The sequence below is a fragment of the Antedon mediterranea genome, chromosome 11 (assembly GCF_964355755.1).
Source record: "Antedon mediterranea chromosome 11, ecAntMedi1.1, whole genome shotgun sequence".
Classification (NCBI taxonomy): Eukaryota; Metazoa; Echinodermata; class Crinoidea; order Comatulida; family Antedonidae; genus Antedon; species Antedon mediterranea.
Window position 1 is genome coordinate 4,696,389 of NC_092680.1, and position 20,220 is coordinate 4,716,608.

At 33.2% G+C, this 20,220-nt stretch overlaps 1 protein-coding gene across 1 annotated transcript; it reads left to right on the plus strand.

Moving 5' to 3' along the window:
* The first annotated feature begins 82 nt into the window (after positions 1–82).
* Positions 83–12,190, plus strand: LOC140063214 (ubiquitin carboxyl-terminal hydrolase 14-like). The gene is made up of 14 exons (XM_072109707.1): positions 83–188; positions 1,559–1,737; positions 2,132–2,236; positions 2,544–2,647; positions 2,961–3,153; positions 3,589–3,752; positions 4,465–4,579; positions 5,057–5,122; positions 5,310–5,402; positions 5,651–5,776; positions 5,992–6,064; positions 6,204–6,311; positions 10,215–10,455; positions 10,994–12,190. Exons 1-13 carry the CDS (start codon positions 173–175, stop codon positions 10,418–10,420), a joined length of 1,548 nt encoding a protein of 515 aa, XP_071965808.1. The 5' UTR covers positions 83–172; the 3' UTR covers positions 10,421–10,455; positions 10,994–12,190.
* The last annotated feature ends 8,030 nt before the right edge of the window (positions 12,191–20,220 follow it).

The window sequence follows — 20,220 nt, forward strand, 5'->3', positions numbered from 1 at the left end:
TATTTCCACGTGGTTAACGTAATATTATACAGATAGATTAAATTTAATCCGTTCAAATAGCTAGGTACACAATTTGTGCAGACTAAACGTTAAACGCTAGATCGCCGTGGCCGCCCGTGTGAAAGTTTTGGAGTTTTCACTTTTCTATACTATTACTACAAATACTTAAAATATGCCTATCTTCAAAGGTTTGTTTGTTCATAATTAAAAAGTCATGCATTACGTATGCCTGGGGAGAAGTATTAGTTAGGCCAAGGCCTATAGGCTAGAGACTTTTATAGTTTAAACTTTAGTAGCCGGCCTGTGACCTCGGTCCTCGGACGGAGCTACACTCACCGCCACTCTTCTCTGCACGTCACGTCACGTCTGTGCATGAGTTTGGCTGGCCTAGGCCTAGACCCTTTTATTAATTTAAGCGCTATTGCTGTTTCGCTAGGCCTACTACTACATTAGGCTAGGCCCTAGGTTAGATAAAGGCCTAGCCTAAAAACTGTTTCATACATTTATTTCAGATTTGAAATTTTAACACAAAAAAAGATCTCTCACTTCACACAAATAATTATTATAATAAATAGCCCTAGGCCTAAGTACTGTAGTAATAGTAGTGTTATGCGCGATTTGAACGATTTGCGCAATTTGAAATTGCGCAAAAAAAATCCTTGCGCAATTTGAATTGAAACATGTGTTTCAAATTGAGCAAGCAACGTATTAAATTGCGCAAGTAATCTGCAAATTGCGCAAGGTTTTTCGACAGATTGTGAAATCATGTACACCCATATTTTTATAGTAATTTCTAAGAATGATTCAAAATTAAAGATAAATATCGCATTTCCTTATTTTAGTAGTGCAAATATTGTTATAAGTTAGCATACCGTCGAAGAACCGACGAAGCAAAACGAAGCGGTGGTGTTCCACCAGGCGGGCACGGCGCGGGCGGCCGGCTATACTACTCTAGCCTAGCTAGGGTCTGGACTACTGATACTGACTAGGTTACATGGCCTAGCTTAAACTAATATTAAAAACTTAAAAATTGAGTATTAAACATTATCTTCATTGAAATGGTCTTATTTATATAATAAAATACTAAATTTTAAACTCCTCTGCCTAGGCCTAGCCTACCCATGTATGGGAAAATTTACAGTTCGTTTTCAAAATGCGCAAAGGTGTCATATTGCGCAAGAACTATCTTGCGCCATTTACAAATTGTGCAGCGCAATTTAAAATTGCGGAAAGATTTTCTTGCGCAATTTGAAATTGCGCAAGTTGATTGCGCAATTTGAATTTGCGCCAAAAAATCCTTGCGCAATTTGAAATTGCGCAAGAATTCTTTGCGCAATTTCAAATTGCGCAAGGATTTTTTTGCGCAATTTCAAATTGCGCAAATCGTTCAAATCGCGCATAACAGTAGCCTATGTCTACTACTAGACTAGGAGGTAGGCCTAGGCCTAAAACTGATCCGTAATTCAAGTTTGTTTTTAAACCACCAGAGTTTCAGACATAAATAAGGGTAAGGCCTAAAAAAAGCCTGGAGAGGCTAACAATTTTTTTTTAAATCTAGTAAACGTGAAATGGGGACGAGAGAAATTTGAGAAGGTAGAATGTAACACAGATGAGCCGCCGGAACTCTTTAAAGCACAGCTGTTTGCACTATCAGGTGTGCAGCCTGACAGGCAAAAAGTGATGTTGAAGGGCGCTGTACTGAAGGAAGAGAACTGGGGAACGTTTAAATTGAAAGATGTAGGTTTACTACTTAAACAATTATGCATTTGTCTACAAGAATTGTTTTTATTTGTTTTTTGATAAAAAGGTGCAGTACAGTATTCAGAGCCGAATCCATGATTGTTAACGGCGAGTGCATAATAGGCCTACAGTATAAAAATGAATAGTCTGTCAAAATGAGGTAGCTGTGCCCTAGGTCTCACTCTCCTGGATCCAGCACAGCATTACCTTGTCAGTAACACAAGGTTACTTTATTTCCTCTCAAGTTTTTTTTTTTTTTTTATTCTTTTACTGGCCAATATATTCATACCAAGTAAACACACTTTGAATTTGAAAATTAAATTACATATTTATATAACCATTTTCATTAAGTTTATGGAAGATAAACTGGTATGTTTTAATTATATTTTAGGGAACTACATTTCTGATGATGGGAACTGCCGATGAGCTACCAAAAGAGCCACTTCAGAAGACCATGTTCGTAGAAGATATGAGCGACCAACAGTTAGCAACTGCAGTATGTGTATACAATAAGACTTAATAATAAATACTAAAGTTGGCTATTTATCTAACTGTAGTTTAATATATCTATCAAGTACAGTGTGTAAATTTCCTGGTACTCAAACATGGTATAATGCTCTGCCTACACTATCAAACTTTATGTGAGAAAAATGTGTGCTGTGCCCAAATATGGTAGTAATATGACATCATGTGCATATATGGGCACATCAAATATTTTTGCCAGTTTGACAAAGCTTTATATTATACAACTCAGTCATATCCAAATATTTGAGAATCAATTTCTTTTTCTTATTTTCGTTTAGCTCAACGTTCCAGCTGGTCTAGAGAACCTTGGCAACACTTGCTACCTGAACTCAACTCTCCAATGTTTTCGAAGTGTGCCTGAACTACGAGATTCTCTCAAAAAGTATGCATCGCTAAAAACTTTTTTTTATTTATTCAAACAAAGCTTTTTTAAGGCCTAAAATTATGTAGTCGACTATCCCAATAAAGAACTCTCTGAAAACCAGATACTCTCCCAATATCACACTTTTCTCAAGGTTCAAAGGTCCCAAATTCTTTTTTTACAATTAAAAACGTATTTCAAATACCAAACCTTCCGGAAAACCAGACATATTAGGCCAGCCCAAAGGTGTCTGGTATTGGTAGAGTTTGAACTTTTAACTTGATTATGTTAAACAGTTATGACTTTTATGATTCTATTATAAATTTTGTTACAGGTTTTCTGGTAGGATAAACCCATCAGTAGTTGATATTCAACCAGCAGAATCCATAACGTCCAGTATTCGGGATCTCTTCTTGCAAATGGACAGCACCTCACAAGATGTGCAGCCAATCATGTTACTACGGTTAATGCATCTGGCATTCCCAGAATTCGCAGAAAGGGCAGAAAATGGTGCTCTTAAACAGCAGGTAAAGTAACTGTATTAACAAAAAAACAATATAATTAATATAAATTCTGTTCAATAAACAATAACATTTTAACTACATAATTCCTGTTTGATATCCCTATCTATTTATAAATTGTTATAGCACCCTCTATTGTTTTTTCATAAACATGGGCCCTCTGTTAGATAAAATGCAACATAGCTTTGTGTGAATATTTATTTTGTTATTTATTTATTTTGTTATTTATTTATTCATTATTGTCTTTGAAATGTGCTTATAAAAACACTTTATCATAATTATATACAATAAATAAATGTTCATAATTATATACAATAAATAAATGTTCATAATTATATACAATAAATAAATGTTAAAATGTTGTACCTACTAAATATTCAATTAATATATTAATATATTTATCTTATATTAAATACTACCTTTTTATTTCTATGTCTGCAGGATGCCAATGAATGCTGGATCCAATTATTCCGTCAACTTGAAGACCAACTCCCGGCAATCACAGCACCTGCACAAGAGGAAGGCGGAAGTGCCGTTGCTGCTGCAGCTCCATCTCCAAGGTCAAGTTTTATGAAGCAATATTTCGGTGGTGAATTCAAGTGCAGGTAAGTACATTATCCAGAGGTCCCAAGATTTTGTCCTACTGTTAAAATGAATCTGAGAGTCTTAGTCTATTTATGTTTGTTTATGTATAAAATATTACGTATATACATAATTATGTAAGAAAAATGTCTAAAAGACCTTTCATAAATGTTTTGATGATTTCTATTGAACTATGATTGAATAGAATACTTAATTAAAATTACAATAAAACCTTCTATAGGACGCCCCTACCTTTGAAATGAAAAAAGAGTGCTATATGGTTTTACATTATAGTGAACAACCAGGAGTCACCGCCTATTCAGGGGACACTTTGTTGGGTCAGGAAGGTTACCCCTTAATAGAGGTTAAACTGTATCTTATGGTATATCATCAGTAATAATTTCCTGAAATGTAATCTTTTAACTTGCCAACCATGTACAGTATGCAACAGCGTGAATAACCAGGAATCTTTGTTGGGTCACGAAGGTGTTTCCTTAATAGAGTTGTATGTTATGGTTTATCTATAACTAAAAATTAAGTGATCTTTTAACTTGCCAACCATGCATGTACAGTGGGAAGATCCAGTATTTTGAAATAATAGAGGCCCAAGGCCTAAAAAGTGTGGAGTTTTTTAAGAAGTCTTTTAATATAACCTAATGTCCCTATACAATGTAAATCAAGAAGTAGGTGATATTAATGATTAAGAATTTGCATTGCTTTTTTTTTTCAACTTAGTTTAAAGTGTGATGAGTCCGAGGAAGAACCAGTCAAGTATTCCACTGAAAAGTTTTCCCAACTAAGTTGTTTTATTTCACAAGATGTTAAATACATGCACACAGGTCTTAAATTGGTACGTTTGAAATGATTATAAAACATGAAATATATTTAGAAATAAATCAACACAAGATATCTCAAATAATTCTGAATCATAACATTTCCATCAGCTATTAGTTCATTTATTTATTTTTTATATATTTAGGCAAAATGCCAAGAATAACCATAAGCGAATTCATTAACTATTATTCTTAAATGTGGCAATCCCATTAACAATACAAACATATATAAGATGCATCTACATAAACAAAGTCTTAATACAAGTCTTTGAGAGTGGACATATGACAGGGCTTGAACCCAGGACCCTTGAATTGGTAGCCAAGCATTATAACCACCAAGCCACAACTCCACTCCACTTTAATACAACACAAACTAGAGAGGGTGCTCTTTAAAAGGAAAAAATATGTGTGTGATGTGCGACTAATAAAAGTTAAGGTGGCTGAGTTATATAACATTATTTACTGTTTAGTCTTTACATTTTTTTTTTTTTCAGAAAATGAAAGAAAACATAGAAAAGAACTCGCCAACTTTAAAAAGAAATGCAGTATACACAAAAACGGTAAGAATATATGTGTACTGTGCTGTACTGTTCGAAAATTGATTGTATGTTAGTAGTTAAAAGTTTTTTTTTACTTTTTTTGTGCAGTTGTTGATAAATAAAAATAAATGTCACTTCATTCATTCAATACATTATCTATTTTTCATAATTTTTTATTAAATCTTTTTTCTTTTTTTTTCTCTTGCAGTCGGTGATCAATAGACTTCCAGCATACTTGACCGTTCAATTTGTCCGCTTTTACTACAAAGAAAAAGAAAGTGTTAACGCGAAGATACTAAAGGTACTCAAGCCAAGATTTTTTTCTGTTAATGATATATTTTGATAAAATAGTTATTATAGTATTATTTAACACTGTAGACACTAACACAATAACAAACATTATTTGTATACATTACATGATTTTTACTTTGTCATACCATAGGGAAATCAATTACAAATGCAAAATTACTGCAGTACAACCTATAGCATTTACATTTCAACCAATGTAAACTTACTGCAGTAATAACATTTGATCATCATTTCTTATAGGATGTTAAATTTCCAATGACCTTTGATGCATTTGACCTTTGCTCGGAAGAACTTCAAACAAGAATGACACCAATAAGAGGAAAGTTTAAAATTCAAGATGACAAAAGAGCGATGGAAGTCAGTAAGGTTAGTTCCTACTCTCAAGGAGAGGCCCAGTGACCCTAATGCTCTGATTTGTTGTTTAATTTGTTTACAGTCAACTGCTTTTAAGAGGACACCCTTGAGTCCTAACAAAGTGTCCTCTTGTGGGTTGGGGGTCCCTGAATAGAGGTTTCTTAAGGGGTTTTACCGTAATAAGATTTACTTCATTATTTCTTAAAGTTGATTTCTTATCACAATAGGCAAAAGCTGCAGGTAAAAAAGCACCAGCGGAAAAAGAGGACGTCAAATACCTACCCTATAACTTGGAAGATGGTGAGTGGGAAAGTCAATTATAACATTTAACTTAAGATTTTAAGATAAAACCAAAGATATTTTAGAGATTCTTAGATTAAGATTTTCAACACCAGATATCTACATTTATATTTAAATCTTCATAAATCCTTTCTTGCAGACGTAGGTAGCAATAACAGTGGTTATTATACATTACAAGCAGTGTTAACGCATCAAGGGAGGTCGAGTTCATCGGGGCATTACGTTGGATGGATACACAATAAAGGAGGTTAGCATGTTTTTTTTTTAGTTTTGCTGGTTTGACAATAACATGTTTTTCGAAGCCCTGTCCTAAGTGAAGCTCTGTCTACACTATTAAACTTTTATTTATGTAACAAAGAAAATCTGATGTGGCCATATGGACACGATGATGTCATATCACTACCATATTTGGGCATATCACTACCATATTTGGGCATATCACTACCATATTTGGGCATATCACTACCATATTTTGGCATATCACTACCATATTTGGGCATATCACTACTATATTTGGGCATATCACTACCATATTTTGGCATATCACTACCATATTTGGGTACATCATTTTTTTTTTGTCAAACTAGTTTGATAGTGTAGACAAGGCTTTACATTATCTGATTTCTATTTCAAGATTGAGAATGAGGCAGCTTTAGGATTAACATCTTTCCTCTGAAATTACTGAATTTAATTTTTCCTTGTTCTATGGTTTTGACATATTTACACTGCTAGCCTATTTCTTGCTGGCATTGTTTACAGGAATCATCCTGGCTATATACTTCCCTATCATTCAGCTTTCTTGCTGGCATTGTTTACAGGAATCATCCTGGCTATATACTTCCCTATCATTCAGCTTTCTTGCTGGCATTGTTTACAGGAATCATCCTGGCTATATACTTCCCTATCATTCAGCTTTCAAATCAAAAAAACCCAAATGTGCTGTCAGGTTGTAACAACCTTTAATTGTCACCCAAAGAGATTACTGTATAATGTATCAATCTCTACATTACCTAAAGGGATTATATTAATGTATTAACACTAATCTGTACGTTACCTAGAGGGATTATATTAATGTATTAACACTAATCTGTACGTTACCTAAAGGGATTATATTAATGTATTAACACTAATCTGTACGTTACCTAGAGGGATTATATTAATGTATTAATACTAATCTGTACGTTACCTAGAGGGATTATATTAATGTATTAATACTAATCTGTACGTTACCTAGAGGGATTATGTTAATGTATTAACACTAATCTGTACGTTACCTAGAGGGATTATATTAATGTATTAATACTAATCTGTACGTTACCTAAAGGGATTATATTAATGTATTAACACTAATCTGTACGTTACCTAGAGGGATTATATTAATGTATTAATACTAATCTGTACGTTACCTAGAGGGATTATATTAATGTATTAACACTAATCTGTACGTTACCTAGAGGGATTATATTAATGTATTAACACTAATCTGTACGTTACCTAGAGGGATTATATTAATGTATTAATACTAATCTGTACGTTACCTAGAGGGATTATATTAATGTATTAATACTAATCTGTACGTTACCTGGAGGGATGAAGAGACTTCTATTTCTGCCTTGTAGCCAAGGTTGTCGAATTACCTAAGATTAGCAGGCAACTGCTGTGAATGTTATTTGGAAGTATTTAATTAAATGTTTAATTAACTGACTGAGTTAATTAGGAAAATATAATTCGCAAATGTGCTAGATATAATTAGAAAAACTGCAATATCAGAAAGCTGATTTTTATCATGCTGTACTTTTATGTTGTAATGTTGTATTGATGTCAACTCAAATTTTAATACACCCTCTAATTTGAAACCTTTTTCAAAATCACACATTTTCAGGTCCAAAATGTAAAATTTCATTCGGAAATCAGGTTTTTTGTACCAGCCCGAAGATGTCCAACAAAGTTATCAATGTCATTATTTATTGTTGACCTCTCATGTCAATCATTGGTTAAGTAAGATGTATAGGGTTTGTTTAAATCCGACAAAAAAGTGTGTGAATAAATTTATCGGCTGAAGAAATTTGGAAAGTTTCAAATAACCGTTGGAAAAAAAAAATATTTTGATTGACCATGTGTGCCCTGATTAAACTAGTACCATCTTGACTGTTTTAACACCTGAGCTCATTGCATTATGGGTATACATAGCTCTGTCTACATTATCAAACTAGTTTGACAAAAAAAGTGTGATGTGTCCAAATGTTGTAGTGATATGCCCAAATATGGTAGTGATATGCCCAAATATGGTAGTGATATGACATCATCATGTCCACATTTATTTTTAGGCACATTTTTTTGTCACATAAAGTTTGATAGTGTAGACAGAGCTTTAGCAGAAATATAAAATTAGAAGTTTTAATCTATTATTAAATTAACTGTTAGTTTGTAATTTTATAAAGCAGAAACAGGTGAATAGATCAGTCATAATAGATTGTAAAACTAATAATAAACAGGTCATTAATTAGTGCGTTATTATCTTATTTTATAATGCAGATTAAATTGCCTGGGCAATTCGTTAAAGATTTCTGTTGGTCAGTGCAAATTGCATTTCTATTGTCCATTTTGTTTGTTAGGGAAATCGTGTACGATGACTGGTAAGGAAGTCCACCTCTGCCATCTCATACTCTTATAATCAAATACTTCCTTAGCACATTAACGAGAAACATCACAATAACTTAATTAATTAAAGTCAGCATATTGACATTAGTCAGTGAGCTCAACTACAGTGTCAATGTAATGGAGGTAATGGGTGTGTTCGCAGTGTGTACCGTTTAACACCGCAACGTGTAGCTTACACATGCACAAGGGGCAGACCCACAGTGTCAGTGTAATTAAAATGGGTGTGTTTGCGGTATGTTAACAGGTGGCTCATGGCTAGTATTCACACCTGTGATTATCATTGAATTGACAACTGCAGATGTGTATCAAGCTATGTTGAGTTCAATGACTTTTCCAATTATTTGTTTTTCCAAACATACATTAGAATTTACTTTTCTCACACAACTAAAAAAACAACATATTTAAGCAATTACTACAGTCCATGACTGTACTTTGTGTAAAGCTATGTCTACACTATTAAACTAGTTTGACAACACAAATATGGTAGTGATATTCCCAAATATGGTAGTGCAATGGTATCATGTCCATATTATGGGCACATCACATTTTGTAGTCACATAAAGTTTGATAGTGTAGAAAAAGATCAACTCTGGATCTTCTCCTGTAAAGACTATATGCAGTAACAATAACATTTGACATTTGACATTACAATACATTAGAATAGACTGACAGTTTGGTAGTTATCAGAAAGTTGGTTGAATAATATGCCACATTTTAGCCTACTGTATGATTGCAATATTACTGTCATTTTTTATAAAAATTGTTATTTTAGTTTTTCAGTATTTAGACTGTCAATTCCGTTGACCATTCACTTCCCTTGACCGTTCATTTCCCTTGACCGTTCATTTCCAATGACCATGACTTGTCCTATTTCATTGTGTCCTTGTTATGCGGACTTCCAGAAGTAAATTTAATCACTCAAAAATTGTTTTTTTAAATGTAGTAAAAATAGTCAGTAAATTATGTTTTTATTAACCCACTTTTTGATAATTAATCATTTACTTCCTTGACCATTCATTCTGACTGACCATCATACCATCTTTCACCATGCACCCCTTACACTGACTTCCTTAAGCAACTTAGTCACTTAAAAATTACGATTTGTTGTATGCATTGTAATGAAGAACAAATATAAGCACTTAGAAATATAATTGATTGATAATGACTGGAGTATGTCAAGCAATAATCATTTGACAAACAAATGACAGTTACTGTGTTGACAAATACAGTACACACTGTTGAAGAACCCCTATTAAGGGGACTCCTTCAGGACCAAACAATGTATTAATGGGAGTTGCTTATAGTGTTTAAAATTGTTCTTGAGAAAGTGTCCCTTTAATAGTCGTGTCCCCAAAGAAAGAGATTTCTACTATTTTATATTATAGTACTGTAAAAAAAAGAAAGGAATTGAATATATTTTAGTCAAAAGTTTTAATTTTCAGTGTGTTCAACCCATATTTATTACTTATTTTTTCTATATATTTTTCAGAGGAATGGCTCAAGTTTGATGATGACAAAGTTACTCCTATCTTTGAAGAGGACATTTTAAAACTATCAGGGGGAGGAGACTGGCATTGTGCATATGTACTGATATACGGACCAAAGAGGCTAATTGATGATGAGGGCGCTACATCAGAAACTAACAGTGACCAACCAGAGAAAGCGGCTGAAGAACCCGAAAAAATGGTTGAATAGAACTGGAACAGAAAGCTGTCAAGTTAAAAACCAACGTAACTAATTTAAACATTTTTTTTATGCACATGATATGAAGATAAGCACTGTAAATTTAGCTTCTACAGTAATATAATATTATAATATCCTGGATTTATATAGCGCCTAATGTTGTGAAATCTCTAAGCACTGAACATTATTACCCGTCCATCGAACACGTATGGAAACATATTCCCATAATGCAGCTAGTAATCAGTGCAAAGTTGTGTCTAACCGGGTACCTATTTATACACCTGGGTGGAGAGAGGCAAACATAAGTAAATTATCTTGCCTAAGGATACAAGCAATGCTGCGAGAGTTGGATTCGAACCACGACTTCACGATCATTAGTCCAACATCCAACACACTGAGCGACACACCCACAACCCGTAGCTATTGGTTCTAACATTCTAGCATGTCAAAGCCTATAACTGGTGTTCTGCACATTTCCATCAGGCCCACACTAGAGTAGTTTGAGAACCCCTGGCCTAGAGTATTTATCAGCCCAGCTCTGCTGATAGCTGAATGGCCACCATAACTAATTTCCTTCTTTTTCAGATACTGTCTCTTTACTACAGTAGCATTTACATGGTATTTGCATACTGCTATTTAAAAGCGAACAACTAAATCTTAAACTTCTGCAAAGTTGAAATCCTACGAAAAATGAAACAATAGTTTACAGTATACAAAAGCAAAAAAACGTTGTCTGTTGGTAGCATGTGGTCAAAAGCTATCTGTAAAAAATGTCCCTAGAAATGTCACACCATTTCTATACACTGTATACTGCATCATATCTCATATCACACACAAGAATCAAGTGAGTGACTTGAAGTAAAATAAGTATATGGATTCATTACTGAGAAACGTAAGGCTTACTCATATAAATACAGGCATTTAGTAATGAGAAGAGGTGTAAGCAGTTACAATGCTATGATTTTGCGATAAACATGATTATAGCAATACGTTTTAACTTCTATCAGAAAAAAACTGCTTTACCTGTGCTTTAGTTGTGTGCTAGACATAAATACCACTGCACAGAACTGTATTTATGCAAATGAAAATGTTCATATATGGTGCTACAGGAGCTAATAGTAATGTCTACTATGAAAGCAGTGACTTCTGCTAGTGTGGTGTATCTGGGAATTACCATTATCCACCATGAAATTTCATTCCAACTTTAGCATTTCTTCAAAATCTTAGGTTGTAAGTAGGGACCAGCACTGGTTTTTCTGTTGGGCCAATCAAAAAAAAACCTTATTCAATTGAAATTGCAAATACATAACAGAAAAATATTTTGTGATATTGATTTAACAATCTGCATTTAGAAATATATCGCTCTGTCTACACTATCAAACTTTATGTGACAAAAAATGTGATTTGAGCATATCACTACCATATTTGGGAAAACTAGTTTGATAGTGTAGACAGAGCTTAAAGTTGATTATTTACCAACCTGAAATAGAAAATTGTAGAGAAAATTGCAGCTTATACTGCCCTCAATGTTTAATGTTAATAATTTTGAATTCAGCGTACATGTGGTCTAATATTATAGGCTGTAAGATGTTGGAAATAATAATAATAATAAAATCATATTTGAATTATAATGTTGGATTAAATTAATCTAATTTGCATTTGTTACACCTGTGTTTGTCAATATCATTTTGTGCATTTTGACACCTGTTTGTATCGACAATGCCATAATTATTTATCCCAAACTCTATTTCGGTCCTGGTCTGATGAAAATTTAATAAACTTATTGACAGTTTGAATTTCTCTAGGTCAGGTTTAAATGTTATTAGTGAGTTGCACAATATTGTATGTATTTTATAATATTAAAGATATATTGTCCCCCTGAAAAAATAATTCTTAAACAATATTTTTGGTGAATATGCCATTTTAATGTCACGTAATAGTTCACTTCTGACCGAAAATTGGATCGAAACTTCAATTTAAAGCAAAAAAAAATAGTCAAATTGGCTGACAGCGAATGGGTTTTTTGTTGAATTCAACCATTTATTTTGTCATTTTATAAGTGAAAACATTATTTACTTTTTGTTTTTTTTTCTACGAAAGTGATAAACTTTATTTAGACTACTAAATAACCTATTCAAAGTCCGACTTAATTAATCTTCATTTTCATCTTTAAGTAAAAATATGATGTCTCCAAATATACCACAAGTGTTTCCTGTGTTTGCTTTAATTTTAATTTGTAAGATATAAAGGGTTATTAAACCCCTTTCACGTCGTCTGGGCAACAATTCCAGAGTTTACACACACCATGCAAAATGCATGAACTTGTGAAAGGAGTAAGTCCGAAAAGTTCGATCCCATCCTATACTTTTCCCAAGTCTGTATTGTTCTCTTTTTTTATGTTAGTCGGCGTGTTGATTTTGTCCTGAAACACAAGTCAAGTGTATACGTATGAAACGCCATATTTGCCAAAATATGTATCTTTTTAAAGTCAAAACACCGTCTGGAACCCAGACTAGATCCCATCCTTGATCCAATTTTATGTTCAAGCATTGGACAAAGGTTATGTCTTTGTTTGAAGTAGGTAGATATCATGCATATTTCTATTACCTAATATATATTTTTAATAATTAACTATAAATATCATTTTTTTCGAATGCGTAACAAAAATAAATGCAGCATCATTCAAAACGTGGTGCACGCGATAATTTCCAAAATCGCGACAGTTTCCATAAAGACGCTAGATTGTTATCCTGCATGTCAATCACTCCCTCTACTTTACAAAATGCCACTTTGACATTCCTACTGAAATTTTAAAAATAATAATTCATATTTCACCTGTTTCATATTAAGCAATTACGTAAAGTCGCCATTCCGTACTGGATTTTAATTCCAAGGCCTTTACCTTGCAAATAATAGGACTAGTTTGATGTAAATGTTTGATTTAAAATAGGCATAATTAATCAGAATCTCTTGCACGCAACTTTTTAAAATTCAATAATCTATTGTACCCTGTATTTGGATGTTTGTTAATACCAGGAAAGAAAGAATTATATTCTTTATTCCGTTGATACCAGTTGCCCATAACCTTCCTCTTCGATTGAAATGTATCTCCACATATACCAGGCCAAGTTCCCAGCGTTCCCCCGAGTGCAGTGTTCAGCTCCGCGTACCAATTGGCACCGTTTCTACTAATCCAGGGACGTTATAATAAATGTTTATCCAGGGACGTTCCAGTGTTCTTACACTAAACGTACTGTTTAATTGATCCGATTCAATATTATCAATTTAAGTTCCATAAATACTGGACCTTCACCTTGCCATGATATCATTCAATGATATCTCCATGACTATTGACCAACCGGAAAGATTTCAAAGACAAACCTTCATAAAGAGATATAAATATTCGCTGCAGGGTGTCTGTCTTGAAGTACATTGTATACTGATTCACTTAAAATTATTTTAATTTTGAAATGAACTTAAGACACGTTATAACGGCCTACGAATTATACGTGGACGAGACTCACCGTCTTAGTATTAAAGCTAAATTGATTTTAACGATTTATTATTGTTTGAAAAATAAACCACTTTTATTGCGGATCCTTATTATTATTCGTAAACAATGTGAACTACTGCATATATCGTTGAATATATGTTTTTTTTTTATTAGATTGCATTTTTCTGACGTATTGGCCCATCGTTCCATTTTAAGCATTTTTTTTAATTGTTAATAATAAATGTATGGAGACCGTAAGGTGTACAATTTATTATTATAAACCAAGGTTTACACCCATGAAACTAGACTTGCTCCAAGTATGTATTTCTCTTTTATGTTAGTCCACCAGTGGACCTTTCGATTTTTTTTTTATATTATATATATATGAAACGCCATATGTGCCTTTACTAATTATGGGCTAGAACCTATGATTTTATATCCGAAGGCTTTACCTCACTGGCTAGATCCTAGTCTACCATGATACATGCTTCACATAAAATACCAATCATCTGGTATCCGGCCAGGTGAATAACCTAGCCTATTGTGGTTAGCGTTCTATCCCAAAATGATATCAAATATTTGTTCAGTATTATATTATCTATAGCCACGATTAAATGGAAATATCGTGATGGTTCAACACACTGCGTCATAAGTAAGAGTGAACCTCACGAAATCTACAATTCCGATGAAAGGGCACTTAGATCATAGGTTAAAAGTCCGTCATAAAGACGTACCTTTAAAAAAAAACAATATACTGTATTATTACCGTATTCAACTACTACAGTAATCAATGTTTCATCACTTCATTACTTTTTAATCATTATTAGGGAGAATAGAATAATAATGCTTAATGATAACCTGTCTGTAATAAACATACCGATTCAATTTACGGTACATCATTATGTAAACTATGTTTTATTAGCTGTTTGTTCTTCCAAGAATCATAAACAAACAACATACGTACAAACAGACCCATGCATGATATGTATTTCGAAGGAAAAACCCTATGATTACCGTGTCTCAGAGCCGAGTTTAAATGCCAATTTTTAAATCAAAATAACCACAAGTCCAGGAGAAGGCGTCTTAAGCTTGGTTTCCACTAAATCGTGGTTCCACTAGCGACGCAACGCAAGGATGTAACGCAACGCAAGTGAATTGACCAATCACAAGCGATGGCTTATTCGCTTGTGATTGCTAACTGTCTATAACTTCGCTTGTCATTGGTTAAAACGCTTGCGTTGCGTTTACGTCCTAATTTTTGGGTTACGTTCTAGTGGGAACCAAGCTTTAGACGCAAGGACGTAAACGCAACGCAAGCGTGTTGACCAATGACAAACATTTAGAATTCTCCATCGTTTGTGATTGTTCAACTCCTTGTGTTGCGTCTCTGGAAACCAAGCATTATAGAAAATATGTATGTATTTATAGACGACTCTAATGTCGCCGAAAGCATTTTAAAATTTGTTTTTTAAAAAAAGTAATAAAATTCGAATTATGTTAAAGTAAATTTAAGATCGGCGCCACGTTTTTAATAATTCCTTCATAAACTTTCTAAATCATTATGATTTCATAATGAAATGTAGTCAGCCGTGAACTGTGTTACACATTTTGCTGCTCAACGCTGCGCAAGTGTCTGTGTTTTGTCTGGCAGCGTAACGATGCCGCAGGGGGCTGTCAGGTGGGGATGGTACAAGATTTTGACTCGTATCAAACGGGTTTATTAAGCTAGTCCTATAGTTGCGATGTTTATCGTGATTTTTTTCCCCTGATGAGTAGTAGTTGAGTGAATTGAACGGTGGGTTGGATGAGTAATAGGAAGGAGGCACTCCTGTTATTAAATCCAACAATTCTGTGCTGTCACCGTCGATGTTTTAAGTAAATCATAAAGTGTTGGTTAAACGAAGTAAAATGCAAGGTGAACATAATTTAGCAATGAAAACTATTACTGTAAAATGACAACTTTATTAAGTTTAATTTATATAATTTATCCGTAACCTCGAGACCTCGCGAGTGTCTGTCCAGTATCAAATCTGTCTATTCTTCGAACCAACGTAAATCAAAATATTATCTAGGATTCTCTCTGTGTTAAAGTGGGAATACATATATACAAAAAAAAAACCTGTGAAAAGGCGCACTGATGTTGGTTCGATAATAGACAGACAAAAACCTCTGTATCATAACAGGTCAACGTTTACATCACATTAGTAGACCAGAAGAAATTGAAAAAAAAATCCTCCTACTGCTAATACAGGTAGGGTACAACTCTCCCCTGCTTTGCTTACTAATATCACTTTGTTTAAATTTTTGCACGGTACCGTATTGTCTAAGTACGTTATAATAATAATAATAATAATAATATTTATCGGTTACTATCCTTTAAAAAACGGAGGAACACTCGCGGAACAAGAGGTTCGACCTATACAAAATGTTTAAAGAAATAGTAGTTACAATATATACACAGATACAAAAAGTTAATAACGGTTCACAATTACAAACGTCAAACGCAAATTCTACGGACTTAATACAGTAACAAAAAAAATATCTAAAAATAAAAACGTTGCTATCCAATGCATATTTCTTTAACAAAGCTATGAATAGAATTATTTGGATATAGTAATACGTAGGGGAGAGGGCATGACATAAAGTACCCGATTTATTTCACGATTTGGTAATAAACAGAACAGTTATTCAAGTGCCAAGTGTTCAATTACCCTGTATATATTGGCCCTGAAATATTAAACATCTTCCAAAATCAAAACATAGTAATTAGGTATCATGTTTTCCTGTTCCATAGACAAAATAGTAAGTTGCTGCTAAAGCGGAAATTAGGAGGCTCTAGCCATTATTTTTGTTTTTATTGCTTTGACTGTTTTGCCTTGTCATAATAAATGTTTTCGTTCAGATGTTATAATGCCATTGACAAACTTTGGAGGGTACCCATGAGTAGTAAACTATGTATGATTATAGCATGAAAATATATAGGCATAATGTGTAAAAAAATATTCTAAGTTTCAAAATAAATACTTTATGCCTGGTTATAGATTGTTTTATTGCTCTTGTAGCATTTCTTAATTTTAACTGTAATACTTATATATAGCATTACGTGTTATAAGTATTGATTTCCAGAATAATCTATATATTCGTTTCCAGGAAAATCGATATAGTGGTTACATCACAACATCTTATTACCATCTCGAGTTATCTGTATCTTCAATGTGGACTGAAATGTTAAATAGCACGCCCTCTATCCGCATTTTGCCAAAGATTTTAGGAAGGAACTTCTAGTATTTAGTTCGGTCAGAGTTTCTAAGCTTAAAATTAGGCTTGTATTTAACTAAAATGTACGTTAATTGACATAAATAGAAGTTACTTCGTGATACACTCTGATTCATTATTGTAGAAAACAAGGAGATGGAAATTAGTGAGAATAAACCAACGTAACCTTGTTTTAAAAGATTCTTATTTTAGTTTTGTTGGAGATTCAGTTCGGTAGGTCTGCTGTCAAAATACGTAACGTGAGACATTGGACTGGCAAGCAATCATAAATTGTAGGTTTACCGGTAGTCGGATACAAAAATGATGTCTGTACTTCATTTTGTAATCCTTAGAAATGAAAAAATAAAGTTTGTTCTTCCTGTTTGTTTCCAACCGCTTTGAATAAGTCAATGTATGATGGATAACTAAATGGAGCGTACAGTATACGAAGAATCGAAGAATTAGAGGTTATTACTGCATTCGTGAAGGCGGTCATTGCTCTCTCTGCCCCCCTCCCCCCACCCCTTGATGAAAGAAAGAATCTTACATGGTATAGCATAATCGCCTTAAAAATGTGAATATTCCTTTATGCTGTTCTGAACACCTTTTCACCAACTTTCTGTGCCTTCCTGTTTCAAATAGCACGTTGCGTTCCCTTTCATGTTTGTAGTATTTTTCTTCAAACAAATACTGAGAATTTACCCATATCAGTAACATTATGAAGATGCTTATAATAAAGATTGAAAGGGGTGAGTGGGGGGAGGGGGGTTCTTTTCAATATTCCAAAATTATCTTTAAATACAAGTATAACCTTCGCGTGCTAAACCGTTTGGTGCCATCGAAACATTAATTGTCTCCGTCCTGGTGCATGGATGTAAAATTGTACAATTCCAGATCTTATCAGGGAGATCCTTTCCGCATAAACTTAGAGAATGTTTGGTTTTTAGCCAATATTTAATATCATGTAAAACTAAACAGGAATATGGTTATACCAGACAAAAATCTTATGTCGTGCTTCATTATTAGTTTATTTTCTCTATAGTTAATTAAAACATGTTTGGCAATTTTGCCTAAAATATTTGGTCAATTTCCAGCTAAAAGTGAATGTAAACAGACTGCTGTTCCAAAAGTGTAACTGTTTTAATGACACCAGACGCCATGGCAACATTTTCTTCAATGTGTGACATTACATTAAATTTTGTTTTTCGTTTCTTTAAATGGAATAGATGCGATTATATTTTTATTTGAGTATACTTGTTATTGATAATGCCTCTTGGTCAAGGAGACACGGATGTATGAACCTAGACAATCTGATGTATCTTAGATTACCCATTGTGGTATACCGGTATTTGGAAAAACCCCGTTTAAGGGAATATTTAAACTAACTGTTTAAACTTTGATTATTCTAACGTAGTAGAGGCGCCTGTTTTGGGGTTAAATTTGTTTGAAAAATAACACCGTCTTACCTACTGTAGCTTTACTTACATTATGATATTATTAAATACAGTAGAGCTAGCCAACTTTCGCTATTTAATTTATTAATAATGTGTCCTGTATCATAGAAATATTATAGAGTACATTGCACTATGTGACACCTGTATCAAGCCATAAGCCTTATCTAGCCATTATCTTAACATAATACAGGCTTCACATGTTACACTTACTGTGACACTGTATTACATAATTTGCCGAATATACAGTAAAGAGATCGGAAGTAAGTGTGTGTAGTGTAAAGCTCTGTCTACATTATCTAACTTTATGTGACAACAAATGTGATGTGCCCATATATGGACACAATGACGTCATAATTACATTTTTTTTTAGTCACACTATAATTTGATAGTGTAGAAAGAGTTCTCATCTTCATTAAACAACATGACGTTGAAGAAATGGATAACGTTGAATATGAATACACAACATGTGTACTCTTAATATACATTTTAGTTTCCTGAATGGAGGATTTAAAACAATATTCATCTTGTTCGAGTGAGTTTCTCCGAATAGAGCTGACGTAATTAAAGGTTTTTTAAAGGAATTGATGGAACATGGATCACTGTAGTTGAATACGTATAAGAATTTCGTGTATTATTCATATACTGTCCATAAGCAAAAAAATTAACTGAAGTTTTAGCTGATCTTTCAGGCATCAATTTAATTAACACAAAACATCATCTTAACGGAGGAGATTAGCTTAGTCCTTGCTTTTACCGGTACTATTTTTAGAGACATTGATCTTATTGGAAGTTATTAATTTAATAGTGTAGACTTAGCGGTCTCAATTAGAAGCACAAGGACTCTCAGGTTCACAAATAACTAAAAATTATAAATATTTGCTTTGTGTTCCGTAACTTTTACTCTTGGATAATATAATAATGTTTGCTAAAATACTGTTACTTTAGTTTAATTAATTCTTTTTGTTTCACTTTCATAATAAATCAATTTACAATGTAATTAACACACGAAATACACTGTAATTTTCTTCTTTGGTTTAGTGTGATGCCGACTTTTAGTTTCAATCTCATTTTCTTAATTAGACTAGATTTGTTTGGTTTCATGCTGCATACTGAACGTTGTTTCATTTCAGGTGTAGAAGCCACAATTTCTGTCGAATAATCTATTGTTTGCTTCTTGTTTTTATTTATTTATTTTATTTATTTATTTCATTTTATTTATTTATTCTTTATTTCAAGCCAACAGTGTAAAACACCAATAACAGGTTGAAAATAAAATAACTAAACTATAAAATATAAGCCAATATAAGTATATACCAAAATGTAAAATTATAAGTAATTTATAGTTATTCAATTCGAATACAAATTATATACATGATAAACCCGTAATTTAAAAAGAAAATAGTCACACGGAAGGCCATTTTAACGGTTTATTTGTCGTTTTTTAAAGTAAAGTGAGTTTTTATCCAAAACTGAAAAGTTTTAATGACCTATTCAAAGTTTGAAAGTCCAAATTAGGAAGGGGTTGAAGGGGAGAGGGTTAATATATCTTTAATGTTGTTTCACAGTGGAAAGGAGCTGTTTAACAAATTGGCAAAACTAGATTTCAATGA